The following is a 19,023-nucleotide window of genomic DNA, read 5'->3' as shown; positions in this document are numbered from 1 at the left end:
TTAAAAGGATGCTATCCGCTTGGAATTTTAAAAAACTTGCGATGCACTAAAAAAATAAAAAGAACAGCAACAACAACAAAAAAATGACTTTTTTAAAAAATGAGTAACGTCTTAGGTAATTAGAACGGAAGAAACTAGTCACGATTCCTCCTGTGCTTCAGCCCCTTAGCTTTCTCTTTTTTGGTTCCCATTTTCCAGCAGGGTGCAGTAAAGTCAAATTATAAACAGGGATTAACAGCAGGGCTGGCTAGATGCATTGTGTGCAGTCCAGGGGAGTTCTTTGCTCTTCTGTGCAGAGTAGTTCCTATTAAGGAATAGCACCGCAAGGTGGTTCATTGGTCATTCAGTGGCAGGACCCAAATATCTTTACAGCCCTGCTTGGCTGCTTACCTGCCTGACGTGTACTGGGAGACAGTTCCAGGGCTGGAGGTGGGAGTTGGTCAAGGTGAATTGTGTGTCCAGTGTGAAAATACCTGAAGTGCTCAACGCTTGTTGGATTTGGGAGAGCTGAATTGGTTTGGGACTGCCACTGCTTACTGCTTACTTTATTTATCTCCAGCCTGCAACAACCAGATCCTGTGAATTGGTTGTAGGTCCCGAACGTCAAAGAGCACTTTGTGCCATGGAAGCTAAACTGTAGCCAGTGGGCCTCCGTGCCGCCCATGACTTGCCATCACTGTTCAGCTGGAGGACTTTCTAGTAGGGGTGTGCTCCGCTCCGCTTCGGCTCCCCGAATCTGAAGCACAGCAGGCTGATCTGGACCGCCTAAACCTGGTTCTGGAGCAGATCGGGGGAGGTCCGGATTGACTCAAAGCGGTTCGGAACGGTCCGAATCGATTCGGACCGTTCCGAAGCTTCGGAGCCAGGTAAGTGGGGAGGGGGGCTTACCTGGCTCTGTCGTCCGCCACCGCCATGGTCCATGCAGTGACGGTGGCAGAGCCAGGTAAAGGGGGAAGGGGGGAAGGGGGCTTAACTGGCTGTGTCATCCACCACCGCTGCGGTCTGTGCGGTGGCGGACGGCGGAGCCAGGTAAGGGGAGGAGGGGGGCTTATTCTGATGCCATTTTGTCCCACTTATCTGCCTCCACCATCCACTGTGGAGGTAGGTAAGTGGGGAAGGGGGGGCAAAATGGTGTCTGAATATCGATCCAGACCTCTGGATCTTGCTCTGGATTTGGAGCAGGTTGGGTGGGGGGCGTCCAGATCAACTCGAACCGGTTCGGGCCTGATCCAGAAGGTCCGGATTGGGATCCAAAGTGGTTCAGGGGGTGTGCACAGCCCTACTTTCTAGCATGGGGAGTCCCCAACTGTTTGACTCACTGGTGGGCCTGCCTCCTGTTTCAGGCTGGCCTCACCTGAGCCAAACCCGCTCATTTTACAAAGGGATAACTGACAGGAGAGGACATTTGGGATGGCAGGGCCTCAGGCCTTTAAAGCACCCATCTACTGAACACAAGGACTTTGAGGGTGAGAAGGTTTGTCAGTGCTGAGGAAACCCTGCTTGAGATGTGCCAAAATAAGGCCCCAATGCATGAAATAATGAAAGATAGGGTTCCCCTTCCCTCAACTCCTGGAACTTTAGACTCCCCCCGAAGTGACTATTTTTCCAGCAAAAGTCAACCTTCACAAACATGTGGCTCACCCCCCCCCCTTAAAAATGTACTTGAAACCATCTGCTTTAAGCCTCCAGAGTGGCTGAAATGGCCAGATTACAGCACGTTGGGGTGCTAAAATTGGGTTCTGGGATACAACTGATTCCGGAGTGGGGTTTCTACAGAGATCTAGGTCTGCTGAATTAATTTCGGAGCACAACTGAGCAGCCCTCCACCTGTTCTGACTCTGAGCACTGAAACTGGGGCAGGACACCCAACCCGTTTGCTTCCTACACACAGTCCCGAATAACACTAACTGGCCCAAGACTTTTTGTTGCTGTAAGTGAATAATAATAATAATTACACACTTATAAACACTCCACCTGGGGCCTAATTGTATGCTGAAGAATAGACAATTCAGTGATAGGGCGCTGGCCACTGTACTATTTTCGTAGGTCCGGTTCTGTTGTCTGTTGTTTCTTTTCCCCGTATCCTCTCCCCCTTTATATTGGAGTCCATCTCCTGGGGCCTCATCTACACCAAGCAGGATATTGCACGATGAATGAGGTATGGAAGCAGTATATAAGAGGCAGGAGCGACACGACTGCTTTATAGCGGTACTGAAGTGCACTGTACCGCTGCTGGGGCCCATGGACACATGCCATAGACCACTTTCATACCGCTTTCATCGTGCAATATCGTGCAGTAGATCAGGCCTGGGAAGCTTCAGGTGAGAACGCTCTCAGCCATGTCCTACTTAAATGCAGGGGACAGGGCCCGGCCAGCAAGCGGTTGAGCGGCTGGAGTGGGCCTCTTTCAAAATGGCAGGCAGGGGCCTGGCCTCTGTCTGAAGCAGGGGCTGCTGGAAGGTGGGCCTTTTGCATAGCTTGCCTCCCTGGCTTAGCTGCCAGGCAAGGGAGACTTGGTGCTCACTAAGACGGCCAAGCTGCGTCTTGGCTGAGCCACTTCAGACTGCAGTTGGAGGCTCGTGTGAATGTGAATGCACCTCCCCACCCCTCTTTCTCCTTCTGTCTACACACACACACACACACCAGGAGTGAACAACCTTTTCAGTCTGAAGGGCCAGATCTGGTGTCTGCTGGGGTGGGGAAACACCTGCTCACAACTCTCTCTTACATTCTCTCTCTCTTTCTCTCTCTCTCTCTCTCTCTCTCTCCCCCTCCCCACCATATACACACTCAGATCCAACTCTCTCTCACATCCTTCTTTCTTTCTCTCACACATACACCCAGCCAGCCACTTACACCCTTCTCTTACTCTCTCTTTCACCCTTCCCTCTCTCCTTCACACACACATACCCTTCTCTCTCTCTCTCTCTCTCTCTCTCTCTCTCTCTCTCTCTCTCTCTCTCTCTCACACACACACACACACACACACACACACACACACACACACACACACACACAGGCCCTTTACACCTAAGGATTATCCCAGGCAAATGGAGGGGTCATCCCTGCCTGCTCCTGGCATCCCCTGTGTGGCATTTGGATGCACAGGGATGATCCTGGGACCATCCTTGGAAAAAAGGCAGGTGACAGACTCTCTCTCTCTCTCTCTCTCTCTCTCTCTCTCTCTCTCTCTCTCTCTCTGTCTCTTTCTCTCTCTCTCTCACACACACACACAAACACTTCTCTCTCTCCTTCATTTACACACACACACTCACTCACAATTCTCTCACCCCTACTCCCTCTCTCTGGCACCCCCTCCCTCTCCTTCACAGACACCCCCTTCTCTCACACATTCATCCGAGCAGAAACCCATCTTAGCCTTGCAGCAACTGCATCAAAATACTGCAGCCCCCTCTCTGCCCCGGCTACCCCAACATGGTCACCAAAAGAGAGTGGGACAAGTGCTTTAGGCACAGGCTCTATAATTCCTGCTCATCCCCAGAGCGCCTCAGGGAGTATGCAGGAACCTTCAACTGCTACTTCCAGGGATGATCTAGGAAGGGGGTTCCTGCCCCATGGCAGGAGCCATGGGGCCTATTCCTGGAATCCCCCTCCTGTTTTTTGAGTGGTGGCAGATGCTGGGGGTTGGGGGCCACCAGAGAGGGCTTGGGGGGTCCCTGCAGCCTTCCGGCCACAGTTTTTGCACCCCAGAGACGCACCTATTACCTGCAGATAGTAAACCGCCATGTAATGACAAAATGTTTCTATCCCCGCCTTCTGCTTAATATGCTAGTTTTCTTTATGCAAGGTATTGTCACATAGAGCAGCATCCAGTCATGCGAGGTCCATGTTTGCATTGAGGTGGCACAGCCCATGCACGGGTTTACCACTCCAGTGAGATTGAGACCTAAGGAATTGCTCTGCGTTTCCCAAGCAAATTTTGTCTTTCCTGAGGCCCGGGGGCTGTCTATACGCGGGGAAGCTCTGTGCTGGCTGCGAAGCTGCGTTGCATCGGTTGGACGACCCAGCCGCAACTTCGCAGGCTCCCCTGCGATGCTGCAATTTGAAAAAGTCAGCGTTTTACCCCGAGTTTTTCAAACGGAGCGACCTCAATACAGCGCTTCTCCACATTCCACCAGTGCAACACATACGCGATGATGGGACAAGGGAGAGGGCTTCCTCTGTGGTGGCACCCCGACTGTGGAATGCCCTCCCCTTGGAGGCCCGACTGGCGCCAACACTGATTGCATTTCGCCGCCAAGTAAAAACATGGCTTTTCAACAAAGCCTTTGATGGCTAAATTCACTAAGATGGCACATTGTTTTAACTGTTTTAATTGTTTTTACTGCTTTTAAAGATTGTTTTAACGTGGTTCATGGTTGAATTTGTTTTTAGCTGTGTATATTTACTGTTTTATACTCTATGCTTTTATCTGTACACTGCCCTGAGATGAAATAAATAAATAAATAAATAAATCTGACGTCACTCCAGGCCCAATCTGGGGTCAACCCACGAGCGGCGCTTGGTGGGTCGCCTTCCACCAGGAAGAGGGCCGGGGAGGCTCCGGTACACAGATGGCCATCCAGAAACCCACTGTTCCGTCCTCGGGGTTGGATTACCTGACCTCCCCCCACCCCCCGGAAAGGAAAAGCATGGGGTTTGAGAGGGAAGACAACCTCTCAGAGGTCTGAGCAAATATCTCCCTGAAGACCTCCATCCCCTTTCCCCAATATCTTGTCACCAGCTACCTTATCCCATTACGTAAAATGAATTCCACAGCTTTTCCTTTTGGTTAATGTTCAATGTATTATAGTGACTTCAGCTACAAGCAGTAGGGCTTTGAGGAATGGCCACCCAACGGAGTTAAGAGTTTCACACACTTGGTTTTCCCCCTCATTATTTTGTGCATTTTCTATCTGGCAGACGGATCGAGTGTCTATGAATCCTTGCCTCCTCCTCTGGAGGGGCGATTTGAAATAGCATATATTGATTTTGGCAGATTTGCCTCAAATGATCCTCTCTTCGTTTGTGCAATCACACACACACACACACACACACACACACACACACACACCTTCCTCCTTCCAGCACTTGCTGCTGTAACTAGAAAGAAAAGAGAGAACAGAAGGCAGCCATTTTGGAAGCGGTTTTACCAGGAAAATCCTTTGGGGATTGTTTGCTGAAGCTTGTGACCTTATCTACCACATCTCAGTGATCTTTTTAATGCCTGAAAACAACTTTGAGAGCATTAGTGGGGAAAACAAGACTTAAAACCACTGTAGACTAAAACAATTTGTGTTTTAAAAGGGGGATTTGATCAAAGGGATGAAAAAGGCACTCAGAATTAATTGAGTGAAGCCTTCGTTCTTTCAGATCCTGTTCTTTCTTTCTTTCTTTCTTTCTTTCTTTCTTTCTTTCGTGCCTCACCTTAGTCTGGCAATTTCTTGTTAATTTCAATGAACAGGCGGTGCTCCCTCAAACAAAAGGGTTCTTCTTATTGACTTATTAAGTTATTTAATGAAGGATGTGCATTGTCCATCATGTCTGTCTCATTCTGGGCAGAATTCTAAGTGCTGGTTATGACCTATAAAGCCCTCTGCAGCTTCAGACTAGGCTATCTGAAAGATCCCCTTCCAGGGCTGGTGCTACCATAGAGGCCACTTAGGCGGCCGCCTAGAGTGCCAAGGTAAGGGGGTGCCAAATGCCACACCTGGAAGCCGCTGTCACACAGTGGCTCTGAGAGGGCGGCTTCCTGGTGCACCGTTCCGAAGCTGCCCGCCCGCCCCAGCGTCCTGGAAGTCGCTCTCCCAGAGTGGCTTCCAGCCAGGCGTGCCGTTCCGAAGCCGCTGCCCCCCCGTGTCCTGTCTTTGCTTCGGCTAGGCGGGCGAGATGGTGCCCCGCGCCCAGGTACGCTGGGGTGGATGTGGGTGGGTGAAAGCAGCTCACCTGCCTAGGGCGCAAAATAGTCTGGCATCAGCCCTGTCCCCTTCTCTCATAATAAGACCCTCCCCAGTTCTTAAGATCTTCTGGAGAAGTCCTTCTCTTTCAGAGGCGTGTTTGGTAGCAACATGACAGAGGTCCATCTGGCCCCCTGAGTTCTTCTCCTGCCATGCTATATGTTGCTACAGAGTTTGGGGCTGCCTGCCAATCCTCAATCTGAGCATTTTTATAGAGTCAGGTGAGACGGGTGGGTTCTGGATCATGGTAAATGGAAAAAGGTGTCCGTTTCCTTTCCCTTCCTCCTGAAACATCTCTGTATAGCACAAGGAGGAACATCTTTAACCTCATGGCATGCGTGTACCACAATCCTCAGCCCTCCTCCAGGACACCCACTATAAGCTGTTAGGGGCTGGAGCAGGCAACGCCCTTGCCCTCTATTTTTCTTCTCCTTCCCTCAATTGACAACCTGACAGCCTGTGTCTCAATCACCGACTAAATGTATAGACTTGCATAATCTGCGAAAACCTCTGTTTCCTTTAGACACTTTTTCCCATCCCTGGGGTTGAAATGAACGCTGCCCATAGAAAACAATGGGGAAACCCAGGATTTTCGCACGCCCATGACTGTGCAGTAAAGACAGCAGTAAAGATAAGAGTCCCTGCCTTCGGCATTCAATCTGAACCCAAATGCTCCCTTTGTAGACAATGAGATGAGTTTCTTTAAACATTTCTTATCTCTATGCCCTCTGTCCTGGGGCATGTCTAGACCTTCCGGCCTTCCGGGAGTGAGAGGGGAGGATCTCATGATTTTCTGATCATGAGATCCTCCCCTTCAGTGCACATGCAACATCCCAGGCATCGCGCCCGTCACGGCGGCCATTTTTTTTTAAAAGAAAGTAGAGCTGGAGTGGACGAGTGCTGCAGTGAAAATAAAAAGGTAAATAAAAAAAAAACCACCCTGCTTCCACTCCCCTCCCCTCCCCGATGGGCATTTACAGGAGCTGGGACAAAACCGGGATGGCTGGCCACACCTGCCATGGTCTGGGGATGATACCAAGACTGCAGGAAAAGTCAGGATTAAAGCCGTCCTGCTTATCCCGGGGAAATGCAGGGATCTTTCCTCCCTACCCCTGGGATTCCCCGTGTGTCATGTGGACGCACAGGTAATCCCCGGGATAACAACTGGTGTAGACATGCCCCTGGAAGTTCACAGATTGTTGGGACATTAAAAAGAAAATAAAATCCCTTTTCTTTTCATTTATCTACATCTATACCTATGTAGAGACCTCTCCCTTATATTTGGATGGCCCTGTTTCACTTCCAAACTGATAGGCACTCAACAACCCAAGTTTGCTCTTAGAGGGAGTGATGGTACCTTTACTCGGGCTTGGCCCTGTCACTCAATCCACATTCCACAGGTGCCCACCTTCTACAATGACCTGTTCAACCCTCATATATCTATTTGGGATCCACCTTTTTTTCTTCCAGGGAAAGCCTGGGCATTTTGCCAGATCTGGGACAACAGTGGCAATCACTACCTGTCTCTGCAAGAATGGCACAATGAGTCCCCCTCGATGATAGGGGTAGAATTGCAATAGAGGGTTGGGCACCCAACAGCTGGCTTGGTGAGTCTTGCAAGACTAGTATCCCGCAAGTACTTCATGCTTCCTGTGGCTCAGCTGGTCCAGAAGAAGTTTCATCTGCTTGGCAGTGGTATTCACAGCCATGTCCACCAACCTATGCTCCTTCACAAGCTTTGTTGACGTGAATGAGGGTTGCACAGAAGGAATACTTGGTGGGGCACCTCCTATCCTTATCCTGATGAACTGACACTGTATAATAAAGGCGGCCCTATGCAAGGAACCGAAAACATTTTGACATGCTTATAACACAGAACTGGCAGTATATATGAACTGAACAGGGCCTCCTGCTTAGCTATTGCAACAACATAACTTGTGTCTTTACACGTTGGTTGACTCCAAGAATCACCGTTCACTGACAACATCCAATCCCACTGGCATGAGCGGGGCTGAGTGCTTCCATGCTCTGAAACCGTTCCCAGTCATTTCATGGGAGCTTGTGGAGAAGACATTCCTAGTGGATGGCACCTCTTAGCCTTTTCAGACAACAGCAAGGGGAAATGAGTATTGGTGATGATCTCTGTGCGACGGGCAGGGTGGGTATAGTTTGTACAGGCAACCAGTCAATGCAGAAAACTGCCTGTCCTGTTTAGTGCCTCTTTGGTCAACTCTTTTTAAATGACCGGGCTGGTGGTACCAGAGGGAAAAATAGATTCAAAAGAGGGAAGTTGACCTTACATCTTGCAAGCTCAATAAAAAAAGAAGGTCTGGTAAAGGGAAGATCACTGTACCTATCTTATATCTCCCTTTCCATAACCAACAGTAATGCTTAAGCCACCAGACCCCGTTTCGTGTGTATACTTCTGGAGAAAGTAGAACCTTAGAGATTAAATGGTTAGGGTCCATGACACAAGAGACGCTATTAGACAACAGGTGATGTTCCCTGCCCACCCCTCCGAGCAGTTACCTGTGCTAGACCTTTCTTATCCAGTGTTTCCCACCATTCTTCAGTAGGGGCGGTTAGCATCCTTTGGCCTCTTCAGCTGCACCTTCAGCCTCTTCATACCAATCTGGAAGCCGTTCATAGCTTGGATGGCAGCTTGGGCACTGGCAGGATTGTCAAAACTCACAAAGCCTGTAAAAACACAAGGCAAGGTGCAGGGTTTAACCAGCTGAAGGGGGTTACAGGACCACCCCACACACAAGATCATTTCAAGAATGAACATGGAGAGCGGGCGAAGGGACTGGCGGAGAATTGAACTGCCGGATGGTGCTAGATGCAAGGGTTTCTGGCTGTTCAAATTTCATGGCGGGGAGGATGTGAAGGTGGCATGAATGGAATGGGTCAAACCCTGATCTCTGGTGAGTCTCGACTGAGAGGCGACATGGAAAGCAAGCAATGGAGAGTTAGATTCAGGTAAAGGAACTAGCAGAGGATGGACTTGTCACTGGCAATCAGTTTTCAAGACTTGCGGGGAGGGAGAATCTCAGTTGTATGGGGTCAGGCCCTGAGCTGCTGTTGATTCTTGTAGGGGTGATGAGACAGGAAGGTTGATGGGAGGAAAGGTTTAGGTCCAGTAAAGATGGGAACATCGAATGGATCACAGTGTCATAGGAGCAGTTAGGCTTCAAATGCAATGCAACAGCTGTCCAGGAAGTGTCTCTCTCAAAGCTAGCTAACTCAGGTTCTGGTTTTAGAACAAAAACAGCTGAGCGTGGTAGTGAATGGTCAGGAGACATTTAGTTATGGAACTGTAGCAAGAAGTAGGTAGTGCAGCAAGTAGAGTATTGGGTATGCACTGTTCAGATCTTGGGTCCACTTTGCATCTCATGCCGTAGCTAGACCTAAGGTTTATCCCAGGATTGTCCTGGGGTCATACCTGTTCATCTAAGTGCCACACAGGGCATCCAGCGCTCAGGCAGGGGCGAACCCAGGATGAACCTGGGATAAACCTTAGGTCTAGCTACGGCCTCAGTTATGGATAGGAATGGGAAAACAGTGGATTTGGGGGCTTGCCTAAATCCCCCCCCAAATCACTTTGAAGCAATTTTTGTTTTGTTTCCATTTTTGTTTCCGATCTTTCTTTTCTTTAAATGCTCATTCGAATGGGTAATGTGTGCATTTCTGTGTGTACTTTTCAAAAGTGTGTACTCCCATGGACTAAAGTGTAAAAATGTGTATTTTTTGAAAAATGTGCATGTCAAAGTGTGGATTAAACAAACATAAACCCAACAATGTATGTTTTGAATGCAATAATGAATTTGTTGCCTTCTGCTGTTCTGCTGGTTCATTCAAACAACCCTTAGGGCTATTTCACTCAAGACATTTTCCTACATACAGATGCACTTGATGTAGTGAAAATGTTCATGTGAGAAGCAGCCCTGCATGGGTCTTAAGGGCCACTATTTATTTTATTTTTTCTGGCCAGGGTTGCAGGTTGCTTACCATGAAGGGACTTGGACAGGTGGTCCAAGGGCTCAGATGTGTGTGTGTGTGTGTGTGTCAGACATAGAGACTATTATTATTATTTATTGCATTTTTATACCGCCCAACAGCCGAAGCTCCCTGGGAGGTTCACAAAAACTAAAACCACTCAAAGTATAAAACAAACAGTATAAAAACATGATATAAAATACGCATTAAAACTGATTAAAAACTAAAAGCCTACAAATCACCATGGTTGGAAAGCTAGCATGAAGACCAGTGCACTGACTCTCCCACAACACAACACAACACCCTGATTCACCCTTTTGAAATCATCTTCTGTGGCTTCTTCCCATGATGCTCCAGCAGTGCAGGAATGTCAAATGGAAGAATAACACTAATGTCATAGGGCAGATTGGGCTGAGGGAAAGAGAGGCGCTGGTCCTCTCCTGCATGGCTCCCCCATCACCAAAGAAGCACGGTTATTGAGATAGAGAAATCCGTAATTTTCAGTTTTTCTCAAATTCTCATTTTTCCAGTCTTAAATGTGGTTTGTCATGCACTTTGAGAGATTTTAAAATTCATAGGCCTCTTTGTGTCATAGCTTTTAGCAATGCTAGGTGTGGGAAGGCTTGGGTAGTGTTCTTCATTGGTATAAGACTAGGCCTATCACAAGTGTGTCTGCATTTCCACCTGTAAAGTATTGATGAAATGTCACCTCTTAGCTCTTCTAAGGCATCCAATTTCCTTCCCTCAAGGAGGTGCTTCTATTGTGTAGAAATATTATTTACACTGTACTCAATATGCGATGTTTTGTCACTGAGAAAATAGGACTCCACCTCCCATCCCGAGAAGATGTGCCTGGGCAGTCATTCCACAAACTCAAATAGTGCTAGCCGAGCTCCACTGAATCTTTCCGTTCCTCAATCAGTTGCCCAGGTCACTTGCCCAGCCAGTTGTGCAAGCATTGCCACAACGGGTTGCACAACTTGTTGCACAAGAGTTATGCGCTGTCAAGGAAATGTGTGAATGGGCTATTTTATCTGTGCCCACCCTGTTTTGATGTAAGCCACTTCTAGAGGCCTTCAAGAGGCAGCTGGACAACCACCTGTCAGGGATGCTTTAGGGTGGATTCCTGCCTTGAGCAGGGGGTTGGACTTGATGGCCTTGTAGGCCCCTTCCAACTCTGCTATTCTATGATTCTATGATTCTATTAGAAATTAAGTTCTATAGAAATTTGATCCAAACTGTAACCGAAAATATATTGAGTAACACTTGCTCAACCAACAAGAAGTGTTGACACATTAGTCAGAGTGTGAGCCTCCCAGCAAGGACAGAAAGAGTAGTAACCACAAAGGAACAGATGTTCCAGGATTGCAATACCCATCTACTTATTGTTTTTCTAGTCTTAGAATGTCAGGGATGGATTCCTGCATTGAGCAGGGGGTTGGACTCGATGGCCTTGTAGGCCCCTTCCAACTCTGCTATTCTATGATTCTATGAATTATCTACACTCTGCACATGCATAAACGCCTTGTCTATCATTAGTTACTGTATTGCAAAACTGTATTATGATTGGTTTATTATATGAGGAAGTTCTGTTGTTGCTTCTGAGGATGTTACCCTATAAGTATCTTAGCTTTGCCTGCAACTACTGGGCAGTCTTTCAGATCCTCTAGGACAGCCTTCCTCAACCTGGGGCGCTCCAGATGAGTTGGACTGCATCTCCCAGAATGCCCCAGCTGGCTGGGGCATTCTGGGAGTTGTAGTCCAACACATCTGGAGCGCCCCAGGTTGAGGAAGGCTTCTCTAGCGTTTGCCACCTTGCAGCGCTGCAGGCTGCTCGTACTAAAACTTTTCCAAGACGAGAGAAATTGTGTCTTGAGAGTCTTTGACCGCCACTCAGCGAATCAAAGGAACCTGCCCTTTTGGGATCCTCCACAGCGCAACCACATGTACAACCATTTTCGTGCAAACATTGGATTCTTCTTGTGCATAGCTCAGTACCTACGTTTCCATTTTATTTATTACATTAGTGCAACATCATTTGCATTAATGGAACGATACAGTTGGATACTACCCACGGAGGGCTCAAGGAGATGTGATGTGGGAGATCTTGATCAGGATCTCCCATTTCTTTTACGGAGCTGCTAATTAGAGGGGGGAAATGTGCCAGGGGTGTTTAACCCCTTCCCCCCACTTTCCCCAGTCCAAATCCTCTCCCACATTAGAGGCCTTCAAGAGGCAGCTGGACAACCATCTGTCAGGGATGCTTTAAGGTGGATTCCTACATTCAGCAGGGGGTTGGACTTGATGGCCTTGTAGGCCCCTTCCAACTCTACTGTTCTATGATTCTGTGATTTTCGTCTCTGTCTCCTTGGGTGTTGAGGATGGGGGGAAATTGGGAAAAAAGTTGTCAGTATCAGTAAGCCTATACATCTCCTCTCTCCCGCTACAGGGCTCAGATCACCCTTTGACATATATTTAACCCTAGGGTGACCATATGAAAAGGAGGACAGGGCTCCTGTATCTTAAACAGTTGCATAGAAAAGGGAATTTCAGCAGGTGTCATTTGTATATATGGAGAACCTGGTGACATCTTCCCTCTTCATCACACCAGTTAAAGGTGCAGGAGCTATACTAGAGTGTCCAGATTTAAAAGAGGGCAGGGCACCTACAGCTTGAACTGCTGTGATGAAGAGGGAATTTCACCAGGTTCTCCATATATACGAAGGACACCTGCAGAAATTCCCTTTTCAATACAACTGTTAAAGAGACAGGAGCCCTGTCCTCCTTTTCATAGGGTCACCCTATTTAACCCAGGAATGGAATTGCCATCTCCTCAGGGTTTGACTAACTCCAATCCATGCACTATGAGGGTCTAGCATTGGATTGGGGCTAGATTTAGTATAACACTATGAATAAAATTGTGCAGCACCTGGGAGGTTTTACTCTTCTTTGGCCAACAAAGAGGGATTGAGAGAAGGAGAGGTTAAAAAGCTCTAAGCGCCTTCCGTGCCTACGTTAATTAATAATCAGAGAAATATATGTACCAGTCTGAAGATGGTTGGTAGGAGGACAGGGTTTTGTGATAAATCTATTTTATGTTTTTTTCCCAGGGATTATGTAAAAAGGCTGTGCTAAATAAATGATTTAGCAAGGCAGTAAAGGATCAAGAAATCTGCAAGCGCGGCAGCTCAGGGCATCTGATCTCTCTTGTTCTGCAAAGTTGCCAGCTCCGAAACGTGGGAATTCTTATTTGAGGGAGAGTGTCCAATCTAGATGATGCAACACAGCCAACAGAGGGCAGTATCCTATTGCACCTGTGTGTTCACAGGACTCACTGCTCGCAGGGCAGAGCTTTGGTGGTTCTAAAAATAACCTGAAATGAGTGGAAACGCTCATTTTGGGAATGGTTCGAGTCAGCGGAGCTTGTCCTGATCCAGAAATGAGCATTTACCCTTGTCTCCTGGGTTACTTTTAGAACTGCAGAAGTCCCGTTGCAGGTGGGCTCTGATAGGACAACAGAACCAATGGAGACAGAGTGCCCCTGTTGGATACTGCCCTGAGGCAGGAATCTGCTAGACTGCAGCCTTCCTCAACCTGGGGTGCTCCAGATGTGTTGGACTACAACTCCCAGAATGCCCCAGCCAGCTGGGGCATTCTGGGAGATGCAGTCCAACACATCTGGAGCACCCCAGGTTGAGGAAGGCTGTGCTAGAGCAACACTTAGGGCATAGCTGTCAGATGAATGGGAATTTCTGGCAATGCTTCTATGGCAGCCATAGAATCATGTTATTCCAATGCAATAGGAGTGAAGGATGAGTGGAGAGTCAGATGCTTTCAAGGAGGCACGGGAAGTCACAGAAGGAACCTAAAGGCCATATCGTCCTACGTCTAAGCCTTGCCTTGTGCAAATAATAGGACCATCTGCTCAATACTTCTCCTTCCATACAACAGCTGCATCACAACCCAGACCAATCAGAGGGCATGAGAGAAAAGGCGAACTCACACAACGAGGAATCTTTCATTTTGGAATGGCGACAATTGGGTCAGAAAAACCCATGCAACTGGCCCTTGTTTTAAGCTGCACCCATTACCTAGGGCATGTCTACACCTTAAGGGTAGGGGGAGGATTGTGGACTTACCTGCTTCCGCGATCTTCCCCCAGCGACTTGACGGCCATGCGACATCCCGGAAGGAAAGAGGGATGTGGTGGCTGCCATTTTTTTAAAAAGAGGAGCCATGTGCATATGGTGAAAAACAAAGGTAACCCCCCACCCAACCTCTGCACCATCCCTGGGATGGCTAAATTGCTGCCCCCCTACCCCCATGGGCATGGAGCCACCTTGTGCGGCTCTGTGCCTTTTTCAGGCCCCGGGAGCACGCAGCACACCAGCTGCGGTCCTCGGGATGGGCTCGGGACTGTGGTGAAAATAGGGATAACTGGGCAGCCAGTTATCCCAGGAAAATGCAGGGGTCATCCCTACCTGCCCCTGGGTTCCCCTGTGTGTCATTTGGATGCACAGGGACGATCCAGGGACGACCCCGGAAAAAAGGACTGGTGTAGACACACCCCTAGTGATAAGAATATAAGAACATAAGAAGTGCTTTGCTGGATCAGACCAAGGGTCCATCTAGTCCAGCACTCTGTTCACACAGTGGCCCACCAGCCATCAGCCAGGGACCAACAAAGCAGGACATGGTGCAACAGCACGTCCCACCCATGTTCCCCAGCAACTGGAGCACACAGGCTTACTGCCTCGAGTACTGGAGGTAGCACAGAACTATCAGGGCTAGTAGCCATGGATAGCCTTCACCTCCAGGAATTTATCCAACCCCCTTTTAAAGCCATCCAAATGGGTGGCCATCACTACGTGATGTGGGATTCCACCAAGAGGAAGCAGGTTCTGTGCTGTTAGCAATATGTGTCTGAAAGGGGTCCCACTGCATTGCAGCATACTACTAGCATAACAAATGTCTGCAGATGACTCAAACAAGCAAGGTACAGAGGAAGGTAGTGTTACAGAGGAAGGTAGTGATCGCTAATGGATCCTTGAAACCAGAGAAAGGACACATGTGCAACAGCACCCTCCCACCCATGATCCACAGCAATTGGTGTATATAGGCTTGCTGCCTCTGATACTGGAAGTAGCATAGAATCATCAGGCATAGTAGCTGTTGATAGTCTTCTTCAGGAATTTATCTAACCCTCTTTTAAAGCCATCCAAATGGGTGGCCATCACCTCGTCTTGTGGCAGTGAATTCCATAGTTTGACTATGTGCTGTGTGAAGAAGTTCTTCTTTTTATCGGTCCTGAATCTCCCACCAATTTGCTTCCTGGGATGATCTAAGTTCTAGTATTATGAGAGAGGGAGAAATTCCCATTCTCTACAACATGCCTGATTTTGTACACCTCTATCTTGGCTCTTTGTTTATGTCTCCCTTCATTTCCCATATCTTAATTTTTTCTTTTCTTTTTTAATCCAAACACTTTAATATGGCAAGGCTGCAATTCTATATGCACTTACTAGGAGCCAGCCTGATTGAACTCAATAGGGCTTACTTCTGAGGAGATGTGTATAGGATTGTGCTGTAAAGCTTAGAAGCAGAATAAACGAGAAAACCCCCACAAGTGTACGTAAATATATGTTGTATTTTAGGCAAAGGTTCTGGACGATTTGTTAAATTTATTATTAGTGCAGAGAATTCACATTTTGACCCTGTGCTTGGCTGACAGGGTTGAGTACATGCCACCAACTAATAAATGAGCTTCTATATGGGAAAATTGTGATACAAGCAAGGAAAATGCAAAGTTAGTTTTCATTGATTTGTCACATAATTTCTCCATGTAGGAGTTCATTTATAAGAAAGACTAACTACAGAATAATTGCCTAGAAAAATCACCTCATGGCACGGTGGATAAAAATCGATGATTTTAAAAATAATAATAAACAAAATTGGAGGTTTTAGGTTTAAATTGGATTTTTTTAAAACAACAACCCAATTATGGTAAGCATCTCATATATATATATATGAATATATATATATATATATATATATATATATATATATATATATAAATATAACGATTTAAAATTAAATCTGAATTTAATACAAACAAACAAGTTAAAGTCTGCACTTATAATCCCTAAAAAAGCGAACCATGACTGCCTCTGAGACATATTGAATTACAGGCTGTTTTTCTTTTGGGGGAAAAGATCTGAGGTTAAGCAGTATGAATAACAGAATAAATCATGTTTTACATCTGTTTCCATGAACTTCCTAGTACCTGTCCTAGGGACAACCAGGGCAGCACAGGTTCTAGGACCCAGAAGACGCTATCGTGTTTCTCACCAGCATCATCCGCAGAGGTTATAGGGATGGTTTTGTAGACTTGTTTTATGCCCTCGAACTATTCCAGCTCTTGACTGTATTAAATTCTCAAATTATGAATATTTATAACTCTACCAACCGGCTCTCATGGACATGTACTTGCTGTCTCATGGAAAAACATTAGTTTGGCTATAAACTACAATCCCTTCCTTCTGAAAATAATAATAATAATAATTTTATTTCTTACCCGCCTCTCCATTCTGATTGAGGCAGAGAACAACAGTAAATATAAAATACATAAATCTGAATTAAAACATAATATACATTGTTAAAACATCCTAAAATCATTTAAAAAATATCCTAAAATCTTTTTAAAACATCCTAAAATTCCACTGGATAGGTCTGCCGGAAGAGATCAGTCTTAATAGCTTTCTTAAATGCTGGTAGACTGTTAAGTTGACGAGTCTCTTCCGGCAGGCCATTCCACAGTCTGGGAGCAGCAGAAGAGAAGGTCCTCTGGGGAACAGTTGTCAATCTAGTTTTGGTTGACTGAAGTAGATTCTTCCCAGAGGACCTGAGTGTGCGGGGCGGATTGTACGGGAGAAGGCGATCCCACAGGTAGCCTGGACCCAAACCACGTAGGGCTTTAAAGGTGATAACCAACACTTTATACTTCGCCTGGAAACTAATTGGCAGCCAGTGAAGAGATTTTAAAATACAAGCAGTTCTGGACACTCAGGCCTGAACTATACCAAGCATGATATAGCATTGTGAAAGTGGTGTGAAAGTGGTATATAAGAGGCAGGAGTCACACCAAGCCAGATATAGCACTATGAAAGCAGTATGAAAGCGGTAAATGGTATATGTGTCAATGGGCCCCAACAGTTGTTAGTGCAATTCAATACCGCTATGAAGCCGTCGTGTGGCTCCTGCCTTTTATATACCGCTTTCATACCACTTTCATAGTGGAATATCCTGCTGAGTGTAGGTTAGGCCTCACAGTCCAGTCCTATGCATGTTTACTCAAAAGTCAGGGCACATCGGACTGTCGCCTTAACCTTCAAGTCAGAGGACTTGTTTGACATCCTTTCATGTGAGCAACGAGAACAAATGAGACAGAAATCTCACTTTTAAGCAGAAATAATTGTGTCGCTCATGCAGGCTGCAGTGAGCAAAGGTTTTGGATTATACTCCTACGAGGTGGAAAGGGCAAGCGTTCTTTGTTACAAGCCACTGTGTTGTAATTGCTAGTTAGTAGTTAGTACACTTACTTGTTCAGGAAAATTAGGATTTACAAAATGGATTTTTTTTTTAAAAAAATTCTCTTTGATTTTTTAAAAAAGGACTAGAGGGTTGCAGCCAAAGGTTTAGTTCAACATTTCAAATGAGTATGTATAACCATCAGGCTGCACTTGTCCATGTGCCTCTGTGTCCACCACCCCTGCCCCCCACACCCAGAGCAGCATCACACGGGGGAAAATCGTGTTTCCTTACCGTCGTTTCTCCGCCCGCGTGCTTGTCCCTCATTACTTCCTCTTTCAAAAGAGGAAGTAAACAATGTTCACGCCCGTGGCCCATTCGGTGGGCCCTTTTGAGCCTGCTGCTTCTCCTGCACACAGCAGGAGAGAGCGGCAAGTTCTGTCTTTATTTTAAGTCGGACTTACTGGGATGTTTTGTTGGTGGCATGAAGAAGGCTAGAAGAGGCAGGAGGCAAACGATGACGTGAGAGGGGCCCGCGAAAATCTTTGAGTGTCCAGTAATGAGTATGCAATAAAACACTCATCTGATGGAGCTCATAGAATCAGAACGCTGAAAAGGTTCTGATTCTGGTTCCAAGGTCTGGTTCCTCCAAAATGTGAGGAATCTTGCCATATGCATGTGGACAGGGTGTGCCCAGACCCACCCTAATATCGTCAGGGCCCCCCTCTGCTTTCCCACCCACCCCCACTGCTCCCATGAGCAGTGGATAGTAGCTATCTGATAGCTACTACAGGAGGAAAAACAGGACTGATGAATGCAGCAGAACTTGGGATCACATAAAAAGTAACAGCATGCCTTCTTCTACGTATCTTTTAGGAGGTAGCACAGACCATCCTTCAACCCCATTGACACTACTATGAAACGCCCACCCACCCCACACCCATTTCGTTGCAATCTGCAAGGCCAAACCCATGATCTGCCAGTCAGCGCACCCACTGCTAAGTGTGGCAGAAGACCTGCCCTTTTATTTCCACGGATATTTGCTGGCATTGCATGTTCTGGGCACTCACATGCCAAAACAGATATGCAATGGGTTGTGTTTTTTTGCAATGCAAATACTAATCTTTTGCCTTCTTTGCATGCTTATTGTTACTCCCAAGCATTCATCACATTTCCCGTTGAAAAGTGCAAGCCCTCTAAGCATGAAACAGTTCTGAAACATGGTTGTGCATGATGTGCACAATTCTCTTAATCGCACAACCCGTTGCAGCCTTTCTCGTGAACTTGGATATAATGTTCTCAGACCGGCTAGGGTGACCCTATGAAAAGGAGGACAGGGCTCCTGTGTTTTTAACAGTTGTAGTGAAAGGGGAATTTCAGCAGGTGTCATCTGTATGCAGGCAGCACCTGGCGAAATCCCCTCTTCATCACAACAGTTAAAGCCGTGAGCCCCTGCCAAAGGAAGTGAGGCAGCTGGCTACTAGGAGGAGGGCTTTCTCCATTGTGGCACCCCGGTTGTGGAACGAGCTCCCCAGAGAGGTCT

General features: G+C 47.0%; 1 protein-coding gene across 9 annotated transcripts in view; it reads right to left on the bottom strand.

The window, feature by feature from the left end:
• CELF4 (CUGBP Elav-like family member 4) overlaps positions 1 to 19,023 on the bottom strand; it is a 992,627-nt gene that overhangs the window by 24,712 nt on the left and 948,892 nt on the right. For all 9 annotated transcript variants that reach the window (XM_063128326.1, XM_063128330.1, XM_063128323.1 and 6 more), the window contains exon 12: positions 8,487 to 8,654. In XM_063128326.1, the coding sequence (XP_062984396.1) occupies positions 8,527 to 8,654 (128 nt within the window). In that variant the 3' untranslated portion in view covers positions 8,487 to 8,526. The remainder of the gene's footprint in view (positions 1 to 8,486; positions 8,655 to 19,023) is intronic.

The sequence above is a fragment of the Elgaria multicarinata genome, chromosome 6 (genome assembly GCF_023053635.1).
Source record: "Elgaria multicarinata webbii isolate HBS135686 ecotype San Diego chromosome 6, rElgMul1.1.pri, whole genome shotgun sequence".
NCBI classification, from domain to species: Eukaryota; Metazoa; Chordata; class Lepidosauria; order Squamata; family Anguidae; genus Elgaria; species Elgaria multicarinata.
The sequence above is the reverse complement of the archived record's forward strand: the minus strand, read 5'-3'. Positions and strand labels throughout refer to the sequence as shown.